The sequence below is a fragment of the Condylura cristata genome, unplaced genomic scaffold, assembly GCF_000260355.1.
Source record: "Condylura cristata isolate star-nosed mole 26May11 unplaced genomic scaffold, ConCri1.0 scaffold00021, whole genome shotgun sequence".
NCBI lineage: Eukaryota > Metazoa > Chordata > Mammalia > Eulipotyphla > Talpidae > Condylura > Condylura cristata.
In genome coordinates, this window is record NW_004567122.1 from 9,143,844 (window position 1) to 9,167,384 (window position 23,541).

The 23,541-nt window shown below is 38.9% G+C and overlaps 1 protein-coding gene across 1 annotated transcript in view; it reads right to left on the bottom strand.

Annotated features, from left to right (window-relative positions):
- SEC24D (SEC24 family member D) overlaps positions 1-23,541 on the bottom strand; it is an 85,566-nt gene that overhangs the window by 26,000 nt on the left and 36,025 nt on the right. Inside the window, exons 9-11 of the mRNA XM_004686484.2 lie at positions 13,678-13,816; positions 9,711-9,826; positions 3,896-4,020 (exon numbers count right to left, since the gene is read on the bottom strand). Of these exons, the coding sequence (XP_004686541.1) occupies positions 3,896-4,020; positions 9,711-9,826; positions 13,678-13,816 (380 nt within the window). The remainder of the gene's footprint in view (positions 1-3,895; positions 4,021-9,710; positions 9,827-13,677; positions 13,817-23,541) is intronic.

The following is a 23,541-nucleotide window of genomic DNA, read 5'->3' on the forward strand; positions in this document are numbered from 1 at the left end:
AAAGAACTTGTTTGTGCCGTGTGATCATTTTCTTACATTGAGAGTCCTAGAGGCGCCCATCAGAGAATGGGCTAGATTGGAGGACTCCACAGCATGGAAACTAGGCCCCACACAGGAACTGACCGCGTCATTCTTACTGGCAGACTACATGTGAGGGTCCTGGCAAGATAATGAAAGCAATAAAGGTCCCCCAAACTTAACAAACAATGGAAAAGTTAATTCTGTTGTTGATGAATTATAAAGCAGGAGCTAAATCTTCCTGAAAGGGGAATCAAAGCATGAATAATCACGAACAGTATCATTCAAATCTATAATTAGTATTCTCAGAATTAAGAAGTCAACATTCTAGTTATATGTTGCCAGCTTTTCTCTCCCTCTCTGTGCCTTAAAATTATGCACTTAAACATAACTAATATTATTAACAAATTTTGCTGATGATGCACATTGCTCCACAGTTACAAGAACGCTGTGCAATACCATGTGTATGCCATTTTCTTTGACCCTTAGATTACCAATAAAATTTCATTTACTTAGGGAACAATTCTTCTTTGAAAAATAACCTGGTTTTCTCTCTTTCTAAATTTTGCATCTGGCATAAAGAGTTACTTGAGTACAAGATAGTGAAAAAAATAGATGAAAATATCTGAAATTCAAATGACTGATCTTACTGCATACTCTCCGTTTCCCTTAATGTTTAAGAGGAGACAGTCTGACAAACTATTGATTTTAAACTCTGTTCTATGTCTTTTCTTCTTTGCTAACAGAGGATACTTGTTCTTCATGTGGCCTTCATAAATGGGTGGGCAGTTTAAATAAATTTTGTAATTCTTTCCAAAGGCTCTTGGTAAATATTTATATTCTGAGCTTTTGCAAGCTTTTAGCAGTACCCTTATCCTCTGTAACTGAACATACACAAACTAATACACACCCCCCTCAATATCCTCAATAGTCTGACTCCATGCAAGTTAGGACACATGTAATGTAGTGCAGTCACATAACCGACCCCTCTCCCTATTTGAACAAATTACATACTTCAAGAACAAGTGCAAAATCTTATTCCTCTGTAAAGCTCCAGTGCTACCAGTCAGAAATTACTTCCTCTCTTAAAAATTATTACCAATGGTCTCTTATCTTAATGCTTTTCAATTAACAGTTCACCAGCCTTGGATTAAAAGCCAATACAGGATAGGGCCCAGGTACATGCCACGACGTGTGGTCTAGGAAAATGTGGGAACAGGCTTTGACGACAGTGATTACTGTCTGGTGAAACAGGGTATTTGGGATGGCAAGTAAGAGCACAATTGGCGAGCTAATTACAGGATTGCTTCCAAGGCCAGTTTGGGGACAGACCTTCATAATTCAAAATCAGCCTGGCTGGAAGTATTTACACCACAGGAATATGCAAACATTGCAGGTCCAGGCTTGATTCATTTGAGAGCCAGTACACCAACTCAGCACTAGTGAGGGTCCCATGTCCCAGTAAACCTTTCATTACCTAAAGTGAAAAAGTCCAACAAATCACTAAGGACATTTATTTTCTCTCAAAGATTATCTCAGAGCTAACGAAAGAAAAAAGTACAACAGAAGAATGATGATTCTGGCTTCCTATTTCCCATGGGGAGTGGCCATTTTCAAGAGTTAGAAAAGGAGTATCCTGGGACTTTTAGGGGTCATTTAACATCTAAATTAATGTTAAAAAAATCTCATCAGAGCATCTCAAAATATTAGTACATATCTCCATGAGAACATATTATCTTTTAATTTGTTTGAGAAACAAAGAACTAACTTAAAATTTTCTTCTTCAACAATATAACTGCCTTGTGAAATCACATCTGGAAGAAAAATCTTACCCTTGCCATAATAGGAACTCTATACAATTTCCATGGAGTTATATAAAGGACGCCTTCTGCTTTTCCGTGACCTGCCTCCAGCATTTGCTCCTATTATTTTAACAAATGAGTTTGATAGAGCAACACTGAAAATGTTAGCAAACTATCATTTAGATGACCCCGAATATTCAAAAGTCAAGCATTTTGAACACTTTTTCTACAAGAACATTCAAAACAAACAACCAGAAAATGCCTAAGAACTTGATCTAAATAACAGGTGAAATATTTCAAACCTTTTCAGTTCTAAAAAAGACAGAAAAGTCTGGCAATTGGTGGCAGCAAAGACATAAATTTAGTTAAATACTAAAGAATGGAGCCTTCCCTTTGCAAAAGAGATGAACATTCCTATTCCTAAGACATTCACCAAGACTAAATTGTGTTTTTAGAAGGTTATTTGATGTATTAACTGCTTTATTCTAAGTACTAAATCAAACTATTGGAAATATTATCATAAAACATATATAAAGGTATATACATACATAGCACAAAAGGAAATTGGGCAGGGAGAAGTATAAAACAATAGTTAAATTAGTTTTAAAAGATAATGGAGAAAAGATACTCAGGCTTGAGTAAAAACTTTCGAGTGAGGTATTTGGATAGTTGCAGGAAATAAACTAACAATATATTTTTTATTCTTTTATCTTTTGCCAAAGCCACCCATCTGCTGCAATGGGCTATCAAAGTTGTGATGAGACTTACAAGTTTTATATCATCACTTGTTGAAAAGGAACACATGGTCTAATTGGAAGTGGGGTGAGAGAAGGAAGAGAGAACATTTCCAAAAAGTAGTTTTCTTTCAAATTTATCAAGCGCAAAACTTAGATTTAAAACTCAAACAGCACAGGTAGAGAGTGCTATGACAAAATAACATCACAGTAAGAAAAAAGTTCCTAATTCTCAGATTCCCCTAAGAATGAAATAACAGAAACTACAGTCACAAGTCCGCAGGCAGCAGATGTCTTTCTGATGCCCCCTCTTCAGCCAGCCCCCGCTCATTCTTCATTTTACAATTCAGTTTGAAATCACCTCAACATTTTTAAAACATCCCCACAGCTTTTCCAAATCGTGCTGGAGAATATTATGATTTCAGCCTCATGGCTACAAACAAAACTACTCCTGGGAGGTCCACGGTTCCCTCCTCCAAACCTCCTCAAGTGCACTCACACACAGCCATATGCCGAGGGGGTTGGAGTTGTAGCCCAGGACTGGGGTGCAGGAAAGCCACCCCCTGAGCTCTCTTTCCAGAAGAGAGACTGCTGATGTTCAGGGGTAGTGGGAAAGGCTGAGACTGGTCAGGTAGTACATATCAGGCCATCCTTCCTAAGTTCTTTTACTTTCTCAACACTTCTTCCTCTCTAAAGGAAGGCATTTTCTCTGGTCTTGAGTCTCCTTACTGGATGCAAATTCCCATCCTAAACATCTAGTTTGCACACTGTGCTTGCTAAGCTACCTTCCACCTCTCCTTGCATGCACTGCTCCTGCCATGGAGGGGTGTACCTACACAGCCACAGAGCATAGAGGCAGGAAAGCTGCAAAGGGGCTAGGTAGTGTACTATAAGGGCAAAGGACATTTGGTTAAAAAGTCACCATTTCTGAACAGGACAACAATTCCCTCTTCTGTCATCCCTTAGATGTTTAGCAAGTCCAGCAACTTCCAATGTCCACAGGAAAAATAATGTTTTGAAAAAGGCAAACACAGCTTCCAAAGTCTTCTCTACCACAATTTTGGGAATCTCCTTGTAACTGACAATATATTTTGAACACTGTTCACTGTAGCATGATTTATCAGGTTTTTGTCTGTGTGTTTTGTTTTTCTTTTTACTTTGGACCAAAGATCACCCTAACTTTTATAGGATTTAAAAGAGTGGTGCTGTTTAACCTATTAAGAAATATCCAATGTCCTCATTAGCAAAAGATATTGCTTGCTTCCTGTCCAATAAATTTCCTACGGATAAATTAGTTCAGCAGCATTGGACAAGCTATAAAAAGAATGGAAGTTCCCTTACTTTGGAAGTCTTTCCAGTACAGTCTTCAGTTCTTCACAGATGAGCTTCACAAGTCCATTCTTTATGTTACTATATGAAACATCAATCATGAAGATAAAGGCTGGTGGGTTGGGAGGCTTATTCTTCTACAGGAAAGCAAATAAATCACATCAACATATAATTATGAAGTGCATATAATGCAAAATCAAATTAAAACATTCAGAAACTCTTGCTGTTAAAACATCAGTGTTCCATTCAATATTTAGGATATAACGGCTGTGGAAGTAAATCACTTTCTAGAACACGGTCACCAATGCTATAGAAAAGATAAAAGCTATTTATTTTTAGGATATGACCTAAGCCCCCTGACTGAATTAAGCAGTATTATAATATCTAGCAGGAGAAGTTCACTTTCACAGTCCTCCAGTCCTTGCTACAATCGCACAAGAACACGTACTGTCCAGTGCAGCCTTGTTTATAACACTCCACCCTACAGGAGGAAATGTGCCCGGACCCCGACAAATTCTGCCCAGACTGTAGACAAAAATTAGCATTTGACTTTGGAAAAGGTATTAATTTATGTTTAACTTGATATTGCTATTTTCAAATCACTTCCTTTGTAAGTTGTAGTTTTAAAGAACCTATACAAGTTCTTTAAAATTATATACAAATATATACATGTATACATAAAGATTATATACTAGGTTATTAAATACCTACCTATCTCATTCCTATTTATGGTAAAAAGTGGAATGTTGGGTCTTTTTTTCTATCTGCTTAAAACAATCGCTATAACATAAAACAGCTGCTGTATAAATATTTTGTAGTTGTTGGTTCCACTACTGGCTGGTGTTCAAATAGCTATTAGGAAGTGATTCTTTCAGTTGGGTCTTAAAAAAAAAATATTTAGAAAAGAGAGCCACAGGCCAGCAATGTAAATGTCTCATACTAGAGACTGAAGAGTTAAACCAATTAATTTTTCACTTTTAATAGATGACAAGTGTTCTAAAATAGTCTATTGTAATTATTATAATTATGAACCTAGATGATACTGCCTCCAAATTATCTCACTGTTCATTCTATATTCACTACAAGGCAAGATATGATATTCTACTGACATGCCTTTCATTGGAAAATAGAGAGAAAATTATAGGACAGAAAAACCATCAGCCTAGAAACTTCATCACTTGCCATAGCCAACATCAAACCAACAAAAAAGCCAAAGAAAAATACTGTTATCTATGTTAACAATTTTTATTGTGAATTATCCTTATCCCTATCAATTTTATTCATTGCATAGATTAAAGCTGATGTATATGGAACGAAAGTAACAATCATTTCCATTAATTAAACTAAATTAATTATATCATTAACACAAACGTATCTTTACCATGCTTGCATTCTCTCCAAAATTAACCATCACGAGTTTCCTCTGAATGTTTTCCCTATTTTATCCTCCTACAAGGGCATTAAACTGTAACTTTTCTATATATTTCCATTATTCTTCTAGATTATATTCTCTTCCACTTCTTTCTGTAACACACCAACTCAAAGGCTTAAAAATATAAATTAGAGTTGACTATTCCTTTTCCTTCAATAATGGAGACCCACTGAATTATCTTTCAAAATTGATACATACACAGCGGAATACTACTCAGCAATCAAAAAAGATAAATCCATGGCACTGGTGGCAACATGATGGAGCTAGAAGGGATTATGCTAAGAAAAATAAGTCAGGAGAAAAAAGATAAATACCAGAGGTTCCAGGTGTCTGTGGAATATAGAGAAACCAAACAAAGTGTCAGGAAAAAAAAAAGACAAGTTGCAAGCTAACCACAGGGCTGAGGCATAGAGCAGAACAGGGGGTAAGAGAGGGGTCAAAACAGAGGTGGGAGGAGCATAAGGGACTTGGGTGATGGATCATGGGTCCTATCATGGGTGGAGGGATAACTACGGGTACTACACCTGAGAGGAGAAATCAAGTACTGTTCAAAAATGAACAGTAGTGTAAGAAAATAAATAAAACATAAAATTTAAACATGAAATAATATTAAGAAACAGGGCCCTCCCTGGTGGCACAGTGGGTTAGAGCACAGCACTGCAAGCAAGCTGCAGCTACTTCAGTGCAAGTTCGATCTCCCACCCCGGAGGTGACCCACATGGTGAGGCAGACCTCTCCTGACCCATCTGCTGCTCCCCTCAGAATTGTACTTCCTCAATCTGCCTGTTCTGCTCCCCACTCTGTCTCTGGTGAATCCTCTCAACCCCCTGAACCTCTGGCCTGTACCCCAGTTCTATATGCATAAATAAACAAATCTTAAAAAAAAAATGTGCTTTCACATACTGTAACCCACCGCTACTCCTAGCCTTGAGAAGCTTGTGATTTCTGCCTCACTAGCTTCTTCAGGAGATTATGCTCCCTCTTCAATCCAACTTGCTTTGTCCAGAAATGGAGGCAACTCCAGATTACCATTAATTGTCCTGAAGGCCTACTGAATTAACAAAATTTGTCAATGGCCTGACATCTAAGACTCTCAAATCAAATGCAGGCTCTTTGATGCTAGACCCAATGAAAAGTAAAGGGATAGTCTGCATATCCAAACAGCTTCCCAGCTTTACTTCCCGTTATTCCTAATACACATTCCTGCAACTAATTTAAGGTTTGCCATTTTCGAAGTATTTCCTATCCAGAAGTCAAGTCCAGTGGGCCTAGGCCAAGAATTTGGCCAAAAAATTGTTTTCCTTGGCATAGTGCTTTTAAAAATGTTTGAATTTGGAATGTTCTGGAGGAAGGGGGAAGTGAGTCTCCAATTATCTTGTCCCCATACCAGTCTACATTATTCATCCACAGAGCTGCCTAGCTCCTGAAGAAAACGGAATCAGCTGCAAATTCCTTTGTGAGAACTGCTTCTGCTCAACTTTCAGACCCCCGGCCCCCATTTCCGTGTCCATTCTCTGCTCATGGTTTAACCAGCTCAAATGTCACTTCATATTTAGATCTTTCTGTGATCCTCCTAGTTGTGTTATTGCTTATCTGTTTTTGAATGGCACTCTGATTAATCCACTCTTACTGCATCAACCATGATCCGTCTGTGTGGTCACCATACACTTTTCTTATCAGACCAACACATGGCAGATATCTTGAGATCAGGTCCATCAATCATCGTGCTGACTTTCGAAACACTGGCAGGACATACACAGTGTCTTGGACTTGCTAGGTACCCAATAAATGTCAAGGTAAATTAAAAATAAGCAGAGAAGCTACATGTTTTTTTTTAGGAAAAAGAAACGGCTAGATGAGATGCGATTTTACATTTCAAGTACACTTTATATGCCACTATATTCTGTAAAGCGATAGACGGAAAACTGTTAAGTGACAGAGCTGAATTCTTTTTTCATGAGAGAGAGACATGAAAGTCCAAGAGACTTTCATGATGATTTCCTAAATGTTTGCCTCCATATCCACAGCGGCATGACAGGTACAGGTAGAGAAGGGACTTTTAGGCGTACAGAGAGGGCTTGGGTCTGGTGCCATCACTTTCTACATGTGGGGACCTTAACTCCATGAGCCTCAGATTTTAATGGTGAAGTCACCAAATAGTTCCACTGTGAGACATGAATAATTCTGTGCACTTAGCACAGAGCTTCACACAGAATGAATGTTCAGTAAATGCCCACTTTAACATCTAAAATTGGTGTTAAAAGACATAAAAATGAATAGGGTAATTTTCTTCTAAAGTGGCATGGTACTGAAAAATACATATAGGAATTAAATGAGCTCTTTTCTGTCATTCAAACCCTTAAGGCAACTCATTATTATACTTTAATTAAATTTGAAGCTATTTACAGCATTTTTATATTGAATCCCACTTGGAATAATAAAAGGAAGACTAAGTTTATAAAGTTCTTCAAAATGTGTAATTTTCATTTGGCTCCTTGCCTGCTGGGTGAGATTTCTCATCAATTAGACATCTGGAACACTTCCAGATAACAAAGTTTGAAGATACTAAGACTTTTGTTCCCAGAAATAGATTTGATTCTTTGCCCAAATTTCTACCAAAAAAAAAAATATAAAATCAAGAGAGTGTAACTTTTTAGCAAAGACGTGGTCATTGAGAGCATCGTTAGATTTATATGACAGTTGCAGAGATCACTAAGTAGATTTTCCATCACTAGTCATAACAGCTTTATTACATTTTATTAGAACTACAAATATTTATAGTCTGCCAAATCACACCCCTCAGTTAGTGGCAGTAAAGAACAAATCAGCTGCCTCAGTTATCGGTATTGTAGGACATGCTTTTTGGTTGAAATAACACACTTGTACCAAAAGTGTTCTTACATTTCCCAGAAGATGTTGAAATCTTATAGCATTTTTAACAAATAAAGAATTAAGTTGTCTTTAATAACTAGTCCCATGTAATATAGTGAAGAAATCACATAAAGTGCAAAAATAAATGCGTAAGTTATGTTAATTGAAAACATTTAAGTGCAATCGATTACACAAACTTGTAGCTTAAGGAAATGTTTTTGGTTCATGGACTAAAAACATGTGTCTGAAAAAAACTGCTGCACCAGAGACTTGTTTTCTGGGAACTGGGCACTCATTTTTGGGAAAGCAAGTCAGAATCGCTGCTGGTTATCAGTCAGGATCTCATACCCAGCAGATCTTTCTAAAAGATTCAAGAGCTGCAACACCCTACGTGGTTAAGCACAAGGAGGACACTGCACTATGACCCCGGGGAGAGGAACACACATTCACCTGCTGCGACCCTGTGCCAGATACTGTGGAAGGTGTCAGAAGGATGCCTAGACCAGGCCCATTGTTCTACAAAGAAGGGCACATACGATTTAAATTTTCTCGCGATAACTACTAAAATATGTACCAAATTCTATTAAAATAACCCAGAAAATTCAATAAATTATTAGCAAGATAACATCAGAAAACCTTGAGTATTCTTACTCTTTGTGCATGTTTTATGCATGTCTCACTCACACACACACACACACACACACCCCTCAGCAAGCTGTTAGGAAATAAGGAGTTTGGCAGGTGGGATATGTATAGCCGTAAGAAAAGGGTGGAAAGAATCCTAGACGTGTAAAAGGAGTTTGGAGTTCAGAGTAAAAGATGAGGATTCTGTGTAGTATAGATATAGCTGAAGAAGTGGTTTGGGACCTAACAATTTATGATCTTACAAAGAAAGCTAACTTTGTACCTTAATTTTTAAATCAAGGTGTTCATGAAGCTGAGCTAGTCTAGGGAGATACCTGGCCTTGGAGACTTGTAGTAGAGAGACCGTATGTTATTTGATAGAGACAGAAAAACTAAATTACTCTCTATTTCTGGTTTTCCATTTTTCAGTTTTAAAAAATGACTGTAGGTTCTCCCTCATGATGAAGGGGTTAAAGTCTCAGCGCTATGGCCAGCCACTGTCACATGAGTTTGATCCCCGGCCAGGGAGGTGACCCACATGGCACAGAAGACCTCTCCTGTCTCACCCACTGCTCCCTTCAGCAGTATCTTCTGTCAATCTGCCTGTTCTGCTCTCCACTCTATCTCTGTTGAATCTTCTCAGCCCTGCACCTGGCCTACACCCTATTTCTAAATAAATAAAAATCTTAGAAGAAAATTAAAAATGACCACAGCAGTAAATAGTTTTGCATTTTAACCAGGTTGATGATATGACCTGGTTTGTACCTTGGGCATTTCCAAATCCCAGTGACACCAACAAAATGCTTTGTTTGTGAATCAAGACAGCTCTTAACATTATGAAAGTTATTCACTTGAACCTGACATCAATGTTTAAACATTTGAAGTCCCAGGGACACTTACCCTGCAGTAATCCAAAGTAGCAACGAATTCATAAGAACCTAGTGACAGCTCTGGTTTCTCATAGTGGTCCAGTCTTCTTCCCATGTGGTCCAGATGTTGGAAATAGAATGGTGGAACTAATGAAAATAAAAGTAAGAAAAAAATGAGAAAGGAAATCTGTTTTTATAGCAGTTTTATAATCAAAATTTATTATGGGAGGAGTTATTTTTTTTAATGTGCTTTAAAACCGCAATGTAGTATATTTTAAATACCCACTATTAAAAAGCATATTCAGGAAAGCATGAGGATTTTCTAAAAAAATCCTCCTGACCTTTCTACAAGTTACTGATGAGACAGGACATTTATGATTTGAAACATCACGGAGAAACGGAATGAAAGGAGTGGTGTTTGTGTACTTAATTGTCCTTAGTTACCTCTTTTAGAAGGGATTCAGGTTTCTGTTACAGTTTAAAATTTCAAATTACTTAGTAAAAATATACAAAAGTTATAGTATTGTACTAGCCACAATATATGTCATCCTTTAATTAAGCAATGCCTCTGGTCCTGGGAAGCTTGCATGGCGATCTTTTTGTGTTTGGGTTTGAAGAGGAGGATTACTGTATTAGGGAAAGATGACACCACTGAGATCTCGGTTGTGGGGCTTTTAATTTGATTCAAATGTCCAAGAAGGTTAGTTCAGGCAAAGACCTGGACACCATCCAATGGCGCAGGAACAATCATGAATCACACACTGAACACTTGGACAAATATGGGCTGGTATCTCTGTGAAAACCAGCTCCTCTTGCCTTGAGATTAAAAGGCTGGCTACTAAACCACTGCTAATGGTGATACTCAGAATAACCGGCAGTGCTCCAAGAGCAAGCATTTCAAAAAGAACATTTTGATTTGGAAAGTCACAGATGTAATGCCTTTTATTATAAAACCCAACAACTCCAGTATTCTCTGTAATTCAGTTGTGAACTAGCTGTGTGGATTACAGTAGGATTGTTCTCTTAGGATGGCCTTTTAAAAAAATCACTGAGGTTTGATGTTTCATTTTTTCTTATCGTTATCTGTTCTTACCATAGCATATGAACTAAGTTTTATAAAATCCATGTGTACATATGAATCTCTGAATTCCCACAACTCAGAGCCTTGAAAAGATTATGGGAAAAGATTAGCATCGCTCCCCCCTCCTCAGACTCCACTAAACTGAGTAACTGTACTTTTAACTGCTATTTTCTTACTTTTCAGTGAGACAGGCCAGGCTACATCTCTGTGTAGCCTGGGCCCTCCCTGATGGTGCATCTACACTGGGGCCCTCCCTGATGGTGCAGCGGCTTAAAGCACAGCACTAAGGAGCTAAAGCTACTTCCACATGAGTTCGATTCCCGCCTGCCCCAGAGGTGACCACATGGCGCGGCAGACCTCTCCTGACCCGCCTGCTGCTCCCCTTGGCAATGTACTTCATAGATCTGCCTGTTCTGCTCCCTACTCTGTTTCTGGTGAATCCTCTCACTGCCCCTGCACCTCTGGCCTGTACACCAGTTCTGTATGCACAAATAAATAAAATCTATTTAAAAAAAAAAGATTCCTAGATTTCTACACTGTGTGACTTTTACTCATACATCTGCATTTCATATGTGAAACTGTTCCCTCTAAAATTAATTAATTTGATATTTGCTAGCATTTAATATTAGTTGTCATGGTTTATAAACTGAAATGCAAGTCACACCATAATCATGCCTGGCCCTTTGACACCTGTCTCTTTGCAGGCCTTCTGACCTCACCTGATTCTCACTGTGCAATCTCTAGACACAATAAAGGGAAACAGAGGGGCCCTGTGGCCAGCCCTGTTGGGTTCTTTTTATGCCCGACCTGCTCTGACTTCTTTAAACCCAAGTGAAGAATGAAGTGTCAATATAAAGCTGAAGGAGGTTGTGTTCCTGGACGGACAAATGCTTCCCAGTACGAATAACCCTACTGAAAAAGGATCATAATGAACTCCTGGTGTGGTACCCAGGAAAAGAATGTATGTTGTGGAGACACAAGAAATCTGAGAGGTGGTTCTCTAGCAGGAAGTGGCAGGGTGTGCTCCGGCTCTGAGCTGACACTTTGGGTATAAGACCAGGAAGTTAACAGCAAATTGAATGCCACATTCCTGGTCCCTTCCTTTTTTTTTTTTAAGATTTTTTTATTGATGCATACAGAACTGGCACAGGCCAGAGGTGTAGAGGTGGTGAGGGGATTCATGAGAGACAGAGTGCGGAGCAGAACAAGAGAATCTAATGAAATACACTGCTGAGGGGAGCAGCGGGTCAGCATTGTGTGGGTCACCTCCCTGCCCGGGAATCGAACTTGTGCTGCAGTGGCTGTGGATAGCTTCACAGTGCTGAGCTTTGACACACTGCACCTGGTTCCTTCCTAAGTAAGTTGAGGACTTGAGTGGGAACACAATGAACAGATAGATGACTTTGGTGGAGAGCTGCACCCAAATCCTTTATGAGAGGACTCTGCCTTCTCATGAGTCCAACATCCTCCACTCCCCAAAGCTAAGGCACAGGAAACTGAATTGTCACAGGGTTCCTGATATCCAGGTCCCAATAAAAGGAGATAACCAAGGTCAGAATCACAGGGTTATTTTATCCAGGGTGAGGTCATCCTCAGAGAATTAAGGATGGAGAGCCAAGAGAAGCTGTTCTCACTGGATATCCAGTTTGTGCTGAATAGATGTGGTCACTGGAGCAAGGAGAGACATATCCCAAGATGACCTAGGAAGCAGTGACTCTATTCCAGCAAAGACTAGCTTTGAAATCTAGTCTCTGGCAATCTAAACTGGGCAAAGCCGTAGTTTGTGATAAGGGGGTGAAGAAACAAGGAGACAAGTAGGGTTCCCGCACCACAGAACACGCATGGGGCTGGGACGCTGTGAATGCAGTGATGCTGGCAGAAAGCTGCACCTGAGCTCCTTGTCATGAGGGAGCTCACAGCCGCCAAGCGAGACCTGGCTCCCGGGCAGTGAGCTAGTTATTCCTCTGACCTAAGCCCGGCAGGGACACATGCCTACAGAGATAAGACAGAGGAAAAATGTAGAAAACTCATGCTCCAGTAACCATCATGTGGCTCTTGGAAAGCTTTAGAAATATAAATAGAGTAGGAACTTTCTCAGCCTGGTATGTGCTTTCTTGGACACCAAATAATTAAAAACACAGATATGTTATAATGTAATACTTTTAGCAAGCCTGAAGGGATTTTTTCCCCCCAACATCAGTGAATTGTTACTGGAATGGAAACGAAAACTTATATTATGCAGGTACCATGTCAAACATGTTGTGACTCTAGGAAAGTCTGACACAGTAATGCTTTTTTCCTTCCTAATTCAACATTCAACAGTGCAGGTAAAAAAAAATCTACATACATGTTATAGTATGTGGTTATACCTGAGTTCTTCCAAAACACTGATGACTTCACACTCAAGAATAACTTGGAGGAACAACAAAAGAAACCTTTCCACTTCTTCAACTATACACATAGTTAGCGTAAACGAGGTTTTTCTTTATAATTTCCCTGCAAGGCAAGCTCCCAGCATATACTCCTTTTGGGACCTCCAGTGCTCCTGGCCTCACACAGACACAGGGGGCCCACAGCAAAGTTGGCTTGTGCCTTACAAAAGAACAATTAAAAGTAGTATTGTTTCCCTCAATCTTCTTCCATAAAGTTGGAGGCAAATACAATTTTACCTTTTATGTTTATAGATGATAAAGCTAAGAGATGGCTCCTCTTGTCATTCTTCTGAGTTATTCCTGAATGTGAGCTCAGCAGTACTTAGGAAAAGCTCAGTATAAATTTGATAGCTACTACATACACACATATATGTGTACATCTATCCACGCACGTATAGGCTTAACATAAACTTGTGCCAAAAATCTAACGTATTTATCTCATTTAATAAAGAGCTTTTGCAAAGAGCATTTATGGCTCCACTTACCGTCATTCACACAGTTGCAAAATCCACACTGATACCTTCTCCCTCCTTCAATAAACTGCATAAACGGGCACATGTATGCTTTGCACCTGTTGCATCTGACGGGTCCATTCTCGCCATGATTTACCAAATAAAGAGGTGTCTATAAGAGCAAATGAAATTAACACATAAGTGGGTATAGGGTTTCTAGATATTTCAGAAATTCTATGGAATAACTCACCTGAAAAGTATTCTAATGGCACGCACTCTCGATACTTTATGAATCCAAGGCAATACCCAAATGAAAACCAACTTTATGTCATTTATAGGCATAGATGCATATTTATATATACGTGCCCTAAACATTTACTGATATATATGTAAAAGAGGATACAACATACAATAATGTTACTAATACCTAATAAAGTTTATGCTAAATATACTGAACATCTTGCATCACATAGTTTGCTAGTTAGCTCACATGCATCAGGTCTCATTTTAAAATTCCTAGTTTGCATAGCAGATTGCTACTTAGACAGCTCCATGAAAGCATCTAAACAGTTTCTTCAGAAATGCAACTCTCTTAAGAAATATGCAATAACACTCACTTATTTAGGTAAGAGGGAAGATTGTGTCTTTTCTGATGACAAAATGTTTCACAAAGAACTCTTAATGTAGCTATTCGTGTTTTGCCAGAACTGAAAAAAATACTTAATGGTTTCTGTCTCATACACATGTGCACAGACACATCTTTCACAACTTGAAAGTGAAAAAGCTTTAGTACTCTTAAGTCTGCCTGTTTTTCAATTTTTCTGGCTTTCAACATAAAACCACAACGATTCTTATTACTTCTTTGACTCTCCTGAAAGATGACATCTCTAGAAAATCCTGGTAATTACAGGGCTTGGCATGTCCACCAAGTTTTTCCTTAAAGAAAAATACATAATTAAAGCAAAATGCTTTTCATTGGCAACCCAAAGAGCTAGAGGAAGAAGGCAATGAGGTCAGATGACAAGACCCCTTTCTGCTCATCTCAGAAAGCTGAGATTTACTATTTGTCCTGCTCAGATGTTGCAAGTGAAAATGAATCCACTGCTGTGTTCTAAGAGTTGTAAGGGGGAAAAAAGGTCTAGTGTAACACATGAAAGACTCAGGGAAAGGATAAAAAAGAATCTCAGAATCCTCCTCCCCATGCTCCATTGCCTTCTCCCCACCTCCCGCTTCAAGAGAGCCAGAAGAGAGATAGGGTTTTCTCTTTGTGGCTTCCTCTGGTCCCTAGGACAGGCACAGGAACGCTGGCTGATGGTAGGACTGTTACAAGGATTTCATGAGTAGCACTTAAGCAAGACAGACACTGTACCTGGCATAAAATTACTGGATTAAAAATAAACTTTTGAGAGTGTAGACAGAAAACCCCCTTTCATCTCTCAAAATCACCCCCTGAGAGGTGATAACAGGGTTTAATAGATTGATAAAGCTTACAGATTGATAAGGCTTACACAGCTTTCAAGTTCTTCAGGTATTCATTTATGTCAATCTTTAAAGTAGCTAACAGGTTGCTCTAAATTATTACTACTAAAATTAAACAAGATCAGGAATCCACCTTTCAGGAAATATTTCATATAGTCAACAGCTTCATAGTTAAAAGGCACAATAACTTTTTAAAGCACTCTGCGAAATGACTTAAATACAAATATACATATTCAAATATTGACACACACAACATTTTTGTGTACACCTTTTTATTTGCAAGGCATAAAAGAGGGACACATGTTTGTCCCTTATCTCTAGAAATAGTCTGAGGGGATCAACTAGGTGTAGACCAACAAGAGATTCCTAGGACAAAAAAATGAAACACGAGAATGAGGCTGAAAGTACAAATGTAAAGTAAGGCTGTTTTTCCTGGATCAAAAAAATCTATAAATCATGCCTTTGGTCACTATCCTGTTCTGCAGCTTTCAACCCCTGGTATCAGGGGGTGTTGTTAAGAGTCAAGTAAGGAAAAAGTCTTCAATTTGAAAGCACTCCAGTCATATTTATGTTTAGCAATCTTTTATTTTCAAAGAGTTCAAAGGCTACAATCAATAGACTGAGAGACTGCAAACAAAGTGTGATAGTTATTTGCTTGGCAAGGCAGAGGCAATGGAAAGCAAAGAACCTTATTTTTTGCTTTATTCAAAGGCAGGTTCAGTCTAAAATGACAGTGAACTTGTCGGCAACTTACACCTAAACATTCCAGTCCTGGCAGATTTAAACTTGCTGAACTGAAAATGAATGTCTAGTAATAAAGTGGAAACAAGTAATGACTGTATCTATGTGATTAAACACACTTACATTTTTTTTACTTTCATGCTTTGGGGATCTGAATGATGGCTAGATAAATAAGGTCTTCAGATAATTGAGGTGACAGGAAAGAATGTTAAAAGCTTTTGAACTGTTTACATTTTCTGTTTGGGCAACAGGACAGGGGTTTCTAAATTATGCTGCCTGCTTCATCTCGCAGGCTATGTTGAAAACCCTCGGAGACTTTGCTTTGCTCCAGGTCACCTCGTATCTACTCTACAGCAAGGAGTATGAGCTCATACTTTTCTTGAGCTCAACTTCAAAGTAGATGGCTAGTTTGAAAAAGGCCACTTTCTAAAATGTTGTCTAAGTTGTTTTTTTCCCCCTTACCAAGAGCGTTACACCGTACTTCCTTGAGAAATAGGTCCAGATTTTGTAATTTGGGTACAAATGTACTTTAATCACTGGGTCTCTGGTATACTGCAATCTCTTCTTTCCTTTCTGTTCTCTTAAACGGAAAAAGCGAAAGGATGAATAAAAGAGGTGCAGGGTCACTGTGTGTTCAGTGAGACAGAAAGATGCTACACTAACAAGCAAACACAATTAAAAGAACAAGGAAGGGGTACAAAGAACACTCGGGAAAGCATCATTAATAAAATGTGTATTTAATTTGCCTTAAAAGACACCTCTTCAATGCGGACATTCAGATGGCTCACGGGAACATGAAAAAAGCGCAACATCACTTATCCCTTGGGAAATGCAAGCCCAAACCACAGATAGGATGAGACATGATCGCCTTCCTGTGAGGATGACGCATATCAAAAATGCTGGAAACAACTGCTGGCAAAGGTGTGAGGAGAAGGAATGCTACTTGGGGCAGCATCTGTGAAAAAGGCGTGAGGGTCCTAAAAAATAAAAAGGAAATACCACTGCTTGGTATGTACCCGAAGAGCATGCAAACACTAATATGACAAGATGTTGGGGGGGGGGGCGGTCCTTGTGCTCCTGGCAGCACTGCTCAGAATAGCCAGGATGTGGAATCAACCTTAATTCACATTAAGTGGACAAAAGAAAAAGACTAAATTAGTAGCTTTTGGAATAAAGTTGGACCTTTAGACCAACAAAGATGGGTCTTGAGGTTGAGTATGTGAGCTGAAATAAGTCAAAAGTGAAAGGCAGTTATGGGAAGAGCTCACTCATTTGTAGGACATAACTAACCCAAGAGAAGCAACTGGTAAACAACAAGAAAAATACATGGGTTTCCAGAGGGAATGGAGATGAGTAAGGGAGAAATCACTAGGGAAGGGTAGTAACAGGATCGTGGTATAAAGCGTTAGAGGAGGGAGAGTGAGGAATGTGCATATGTGGGGGTGTTAAGTTGCAGTCCTCAAATTACAATGATGTGCATTAATGGAAAAATCAGGAAAACTTTTCAATATAAAATAAAATTTTAAATCTTTTTTGCTTAAAAGTAGATTAAAAGTGAATCTACTGGGGCTCTCCCTGGTGATGCAACAGGTCAAAGCACCGCATTAAGAAGCTCTCTAAAGCCACTGCAGCACGAGTTTGATTCCCAGCCAGGAAGCTGACCCACATGGTGCGGCAGACCTGCCCGCTGCTCCCCTCAGCAGTGTGTTTCAGTGGATCTGCCTGTTCTGCTCCCCACTCTGTCTCTGGTGAATCCTCTCATCCACCACACCTCTGGCCTGTACCCCAGTTGTGTAAGTATAAATAAATAAATCTTAAAAAAAAACAAAAGTGAATCAACTTATCGATTGCATTCTACATAAATAAATCAATGCTCCATGTGGAAGCTTTTTATCCAACTATAGTCTCTGCATTTTTATTATGACCTCAGAAAAATAATGCAGTCTGAATGCACAGATTTTGCTGCATGGGTTCTGCTTTAGCAGTGATGGCTAACACAGGGTCTGGTGTGGACCTGTAGGTGGCACTGTGCAACAGGAAGATGACGTGTAATGCCTCACTTGACTTTGGGCGCAGGTTCTTGGAAACTGTGACTTTAGACAAAATGACTGATGATAAAACCATGTCTTGGAATAAAGGGACTTTAGTCAATGTCAACTGGGATTTATTTTCTCACCATTATAACGAATTGACATTGAAATGACGTGACTCAAGGTCTGTAATTTCCTCCTTAAGAGAATGAAGTGACATTTGTTTTCAATAACTCTGATAACATTTACTGACGTCAACTATTACCATCACAAAATTTTAAAAAATACCTTCCTGAAAGAAACTTTTCATATTAGTTAAAAAAAATATTCTGGGTGAAACAGAGATGAAACACCATAAAAATACAGGCTTATTTTAAGCATGCATTTGTACAGAAATGACAGGATATGCCACATTTATTACCTAGCCAAGAAAGACTTATTTTAAAAGTTTCCAATCCTCCACCAATTTTCCCAAGTACAGGTAAGGAAACCGAGGTCTTGCTGGACCAGCACCCCGAGTGCAGAGGGAAGCCAAACCCGGGAAGCCAAGGGGCCACTGCCCCATCCACCTCCTACTCTGTGCACCAGAAGTTCAGCTCGAGGTGGAACTTGCCCTCTGCCAGGAACAAACGGCTTTGAGAGGAACACAGGCAACTTGGATGAAGGGGCAGGTGACAGCGGCCAGATCTGAGCTTTCAGGAACACTTGAGGCAGGGCGCTACTCCTGCTGTGTAGGCCAGAGGTTGATAATATTCCCACTGCTCCTTCGCGCTCACATTTGCCCCACTACCCCAATACTTATTTTTTAGCACTAGTGTGTATGTAAAGATTTACATGTGCACACTCGTTCTTCTTAACCACTGACTTTCGCATCTTCTACTACATGTTTACTAATTTTGAAAAAAAAAACAAAACACTTATTTTCCACTTTCAGCGTGTCTTCCCCTTTCCTGCTCCTTTCATTTCCTTACTAGACAACTCCAGGAAAGTAATCCGTACCCTGGGAGCCCAGTTGTTCTACAAGTGCCTGCAAGGAATACCTCAGCTAAACAGCTCCTGATAATGCGATAGACCTTTTTCCCTCATGTGGCTCCTAAATCGGATGCCAAGATGTAAAGCAAGAAGACCTGCCGAACCATGACAAGGTCCTCTGGCAGGACAAAGGATCTCACTAAACATCAATTGTATTTCACAGTATGTCACTGTCAATGTGTGTCTCCAGAGCGATGGTTTCACAGGTGAAGTGCCATTTGGGCACCTTCTCGGGGGCCCTAACTGAAGAGGTCAGTTGGTAATCTGGATTAACTGATGGATATGAGGAGGAACAAGGCAATGGTATGTGGAAAGATAACCCAGAATCTGTGAAAAACAAGTCCCCGTTAACAGTGTCAAACATTCAGACTATTAGGCATGCAGGGAAGACAGGCAGAGTCAGATTCCCAGAAGATTACACCCAGAAGCTAAAATGAAGAGTGTGTCTCAACTGCACTTACTGAAGATACCGCCACAGGGCAGAGAGATGAGCTGTAACGTGTATGCGTTCACTATTTTAAACTTCACCACCTACGACATTTGGTGAGCCTTCTTGGCCATAAAGGTACAAGGTGACAGTTACTGCTGAACCTGTGCTTTCTAAATAGCAGCACAATTTTGTATGACTTTAAAAAATAACAATTACAGCATGAAAGAATGTTTTCTGAAAGTCTTTTATAAGACATGTTATGCAACCTCTACAAGCGTCTGATGTATAGACAATTACTATATTAATCCTCAAAATGCATTTATGTCTTCTAAGAATGCTTTCAGTTGGCCCTTGTTAGCCTAAAACTCTGTGCTTACATTACAACAAAATTATTCTCTTGCTACTTCAACTGTTGCTGGCACTTGAGCGATCATTTTCAGTTTGTTGCTTTTCAGCATTACTGTTAAGAGTCTATATATTCTTCTTATATCTATACCTTATATTGGATTTGAACATGTCTTGTTATTTCTAAAACAGGGCTTTTTATTTTCTTTTGCAAAACCCTGAAAAATTTTACTGAAATGGTGAAGGAGTTCAAAAGGTCCAAACTTCTACTTATAAATACACTTAAGTCGGGGAGGTGTAATGTGGCCACAGTTAATTATCCTGTATGCATAACCATGCATGAGGCCAGACTTAATTAATATGGTGATCACTTTGCAATGTATACAAACATGTTGTAGAATTGAAAATAATGTCAATCCTATTTGAATTTAAAAAATGGTAAAACAATATAGAACTAAATGAGTTAATTGCAAAAAAAACTTTAAAAATGTACTGTTTCAAACATAATATATGTAAAACAGTAACTATATCTATATGGTTTGTATTTTAAACTTGTAGTTTTCATATAATCTTGACTTGATGCTGAGATGCTAAAAGTTCTGGGTTTGGGATTTATATCCACTTGTTTAGAACGGATGGCTATGGGCAAGTAGCCTAGTTTAACTGAGGTGAAGGAAGATAAAGAGGAATATTAGAGGGCTTTTGCAGAGCCTTCAAAATCAATCAATCTCTCTCTCTTTCTCTCTCCCCACTCCCACCTACTCCATCCTCCCCTCAAATCAGTTGTTACTATAAAGTTGTTACTAGACTGTCAGAAGACAATTCTGACAGTAGTTAAAAGATTGCACCAGTCAATGAACTCAAATAATGTCTTTGGGAAAATGGCACATTTGGTTTAGGTTTGGAACCTGCTGACAAGTTAGTGAATTATACCATGTTTTACAATTACCATGAGGGAATTTTAGAATTTCTCCTTGTTTCATTAGCACCTGTATTTTATTCAACTTAAACTGTGATTAAAATAAACTCAGAATATGTTTGAGTATTACTTCTCATTTTTAAATTAAATTTCTAACTCAAAAGCCTTCACTCCTTAACATTTTGTAAGCTTTACGTTCACTGATGATTCACATCTAAGATACCCACTTAATTCTCAAGGAATTACTGAGTGACTAATAACAAAAAAAGGGAGAGAGTGGGGGAGAGAAGAAGCAAAAAACTAAAGTCTGAAAGAAACCTAAGTGGAAAAAAAGGTATTTGCAAAAATCAAAAAGTATAGAGATCACATTTGGACTAGAGGTTATCTCCTAGTTCCTTTATCACAGGTCAGGACTGGGTACAATAAATCGTAATGTGCTCAGACCATGCTTAAGAAGGCACAAACAACCACATGAGGAGATTTCACTCTAGCGAGGACTGAAAGCGTCACAAAGCAAACAGCTGTGACCTTTCTTTCCGGGTCCCTGATACTGGGATGGTTATTTGGTAAGGAGGGCCAATCAGACCTTCCCTGAAACCTATAAAGGGTTGCTTCTGGTAAGATGGCAGCCACAGTTCCAAACAAAAAAATAAATATATCAGTACAGTTCAAACAGCACCATAATGTCAGTTTTTCTGAGTGGCAGTCCTGCTCAGGACAAAATTACAAATGGTCCATATATGACTCTAAAATTAAAAAATTAAAGGGTCTCTTTTGTTGGTTATGTTGATGAAATCTTTCAAGGTATTGGTATATTTGCTAAGATCATCATTTTTCTTGCTGGAATAGATGTTGGGACTTTTGAGTAAGACACACCCATCTCAAGGAATTATAATCTAGGAATTTTCTAGTTGAAAGACATTTTCCCATGCATCTTTAAATTCTGACCAGTTATATGTGGTTTTTTTTGTCTGATTACAGGCCACTTGAAGAAGACATATGTAATTGCTAAAGAATGTATAAAGTTCCATAGATGATTAATGTATTTTGGAGTTTAAAAACCCTAGGAATCAGGCCCTCCCTGGTGGCACAACGGGCTAAAGCACAGCACTATGAAGCCAGCCGCAGCTGCCTCAGTGTGAGTTCGATACCCTCCAGGGAGGTGGCCCACGTGACACAGCAGACCTCTCCTGTCTCGTGCACTGCTCCCTTCAGTGGTGTATTTCAGTCAACCTGCCTGTTCTGCTCCCCACTCTTTTTGGTGAATTCTCTCACTGCCCCTGCACCTCTGGCCTGTATCACAGTTCTGCATGCATAAATAAATAAATCTTAAAAAAAAAAAAAACCTAGGAATCAAGTTTGTTTCTTTCATAACAAAATAATTGGTAGTTTTCTGTACCTCAAAGGAAAGTTGTAAGACACTCTAAAGATGAAAGAGTTAGAAATAACACACTAGAGGCAAATTCCCTTTTTCTGTCTGACAGAATTGCAAATTAGCTAAAGTCTGCTCTCCACTGGTCTCACATCTTCCTATGGTCAGGAAAAGAACATTAAACATTTTGCAAGTCACTTATTTATTTAAATGCTACCTTGTCAATCAGGTGGACGTGACTGCCTGATTTCATCAGACACCTACACTCCACACCTCCTCCAGGAAGCCCTCCTCCCTGCCTGCTCTCACTTTTCTTCCTCTGTACAGATGACTCTGTCACAGGTTCACCATAGTGCCTCTTCCCATCAAAATACAAGCTCCAGGAGGGCAGAGGTGTTGGCGTTGTCCACTGACATCACAAGAACCAACAGCCACACCTGGCAAATGGTGAACAACAAATATTTGTCCAATATAATCCTTGTTGGAATAAGGCAGAATAAACAGTCCTTCAACAAATGGACACTATTTATAAATGATGCCATCAGATAATAACATATTATTGCCCAGGTGATGGTATACAAGACAACTGAAAATTTTCTAAAATTCTGAAATTTATAGAATTTATAAAATGGATTTTGCACACAGATGTACCAAAGAAACCAAATTATCATTTCCCCTTTCAGCATAGACATGGACAGAAGCTATAAATTTGTCCAAATATCTTAAACTCTCTCTGAGAATTTTTCAGAGTGGGAGAGATACAGGACTCTAAGAGCCAAGAATCCAATCTGCTGTCAGTGCAACAGCCTGATCCCCAGCCCTGGTACACAGCCCGAGCCCTGACTGGACCATTTCCAAATGATGCAGCAAGTTTTTTAGGAGTTCATCTGATTTGGACAAGTAATCAAAAGCCATTTAGAGGAGAAACTTGAAAACAGGGCTTTAAAATGTTAAGAAAAAAAAAATTCTTTAGTTAAAATATGGCCAATTTGCAAACATCTAGAGCAGTACATATTTTGTTTACTTATTAAATATCAATAATAAGCTGGGATGAGAGGTACAAGGACTTTTTAATTTATAATAATAACAATTGACAATTACCAGCAGACACATATTTTTCAGTCTTTTCCTTGAGGAAAAGAGAACTGTAGAAGTATCCAGATAAAAGAATTTTCAGCACTTGTCAAACTAGAAGATGAGAGTAGGGACAGAGTAAACAAAAATGAACAGATCTCATTCCCGTGGCAAAGACTATAACATAATTCAACTTGCCTCCGCCATTCAGCTGACTATCATGAAGATGATCTTTGTGGAAAAGGGCTTCATGATACCCACATGCACTAGATTCTGACTAGTGCATTTTCATTTTGACCTGTGCACTACATAAGTGGTCTTCAATTAGGACAAGGATGCTCTCATTTTTCCAAATAATAAATAGCATTTTAAAAATTTTAAGCCCTTTTTCAATGGGTATGACTCCCCCGTTCTGTCCTCCCTCATAAGCATGCTCTCTCGCACACACACCCCAATACTGCATACCTTCATATTT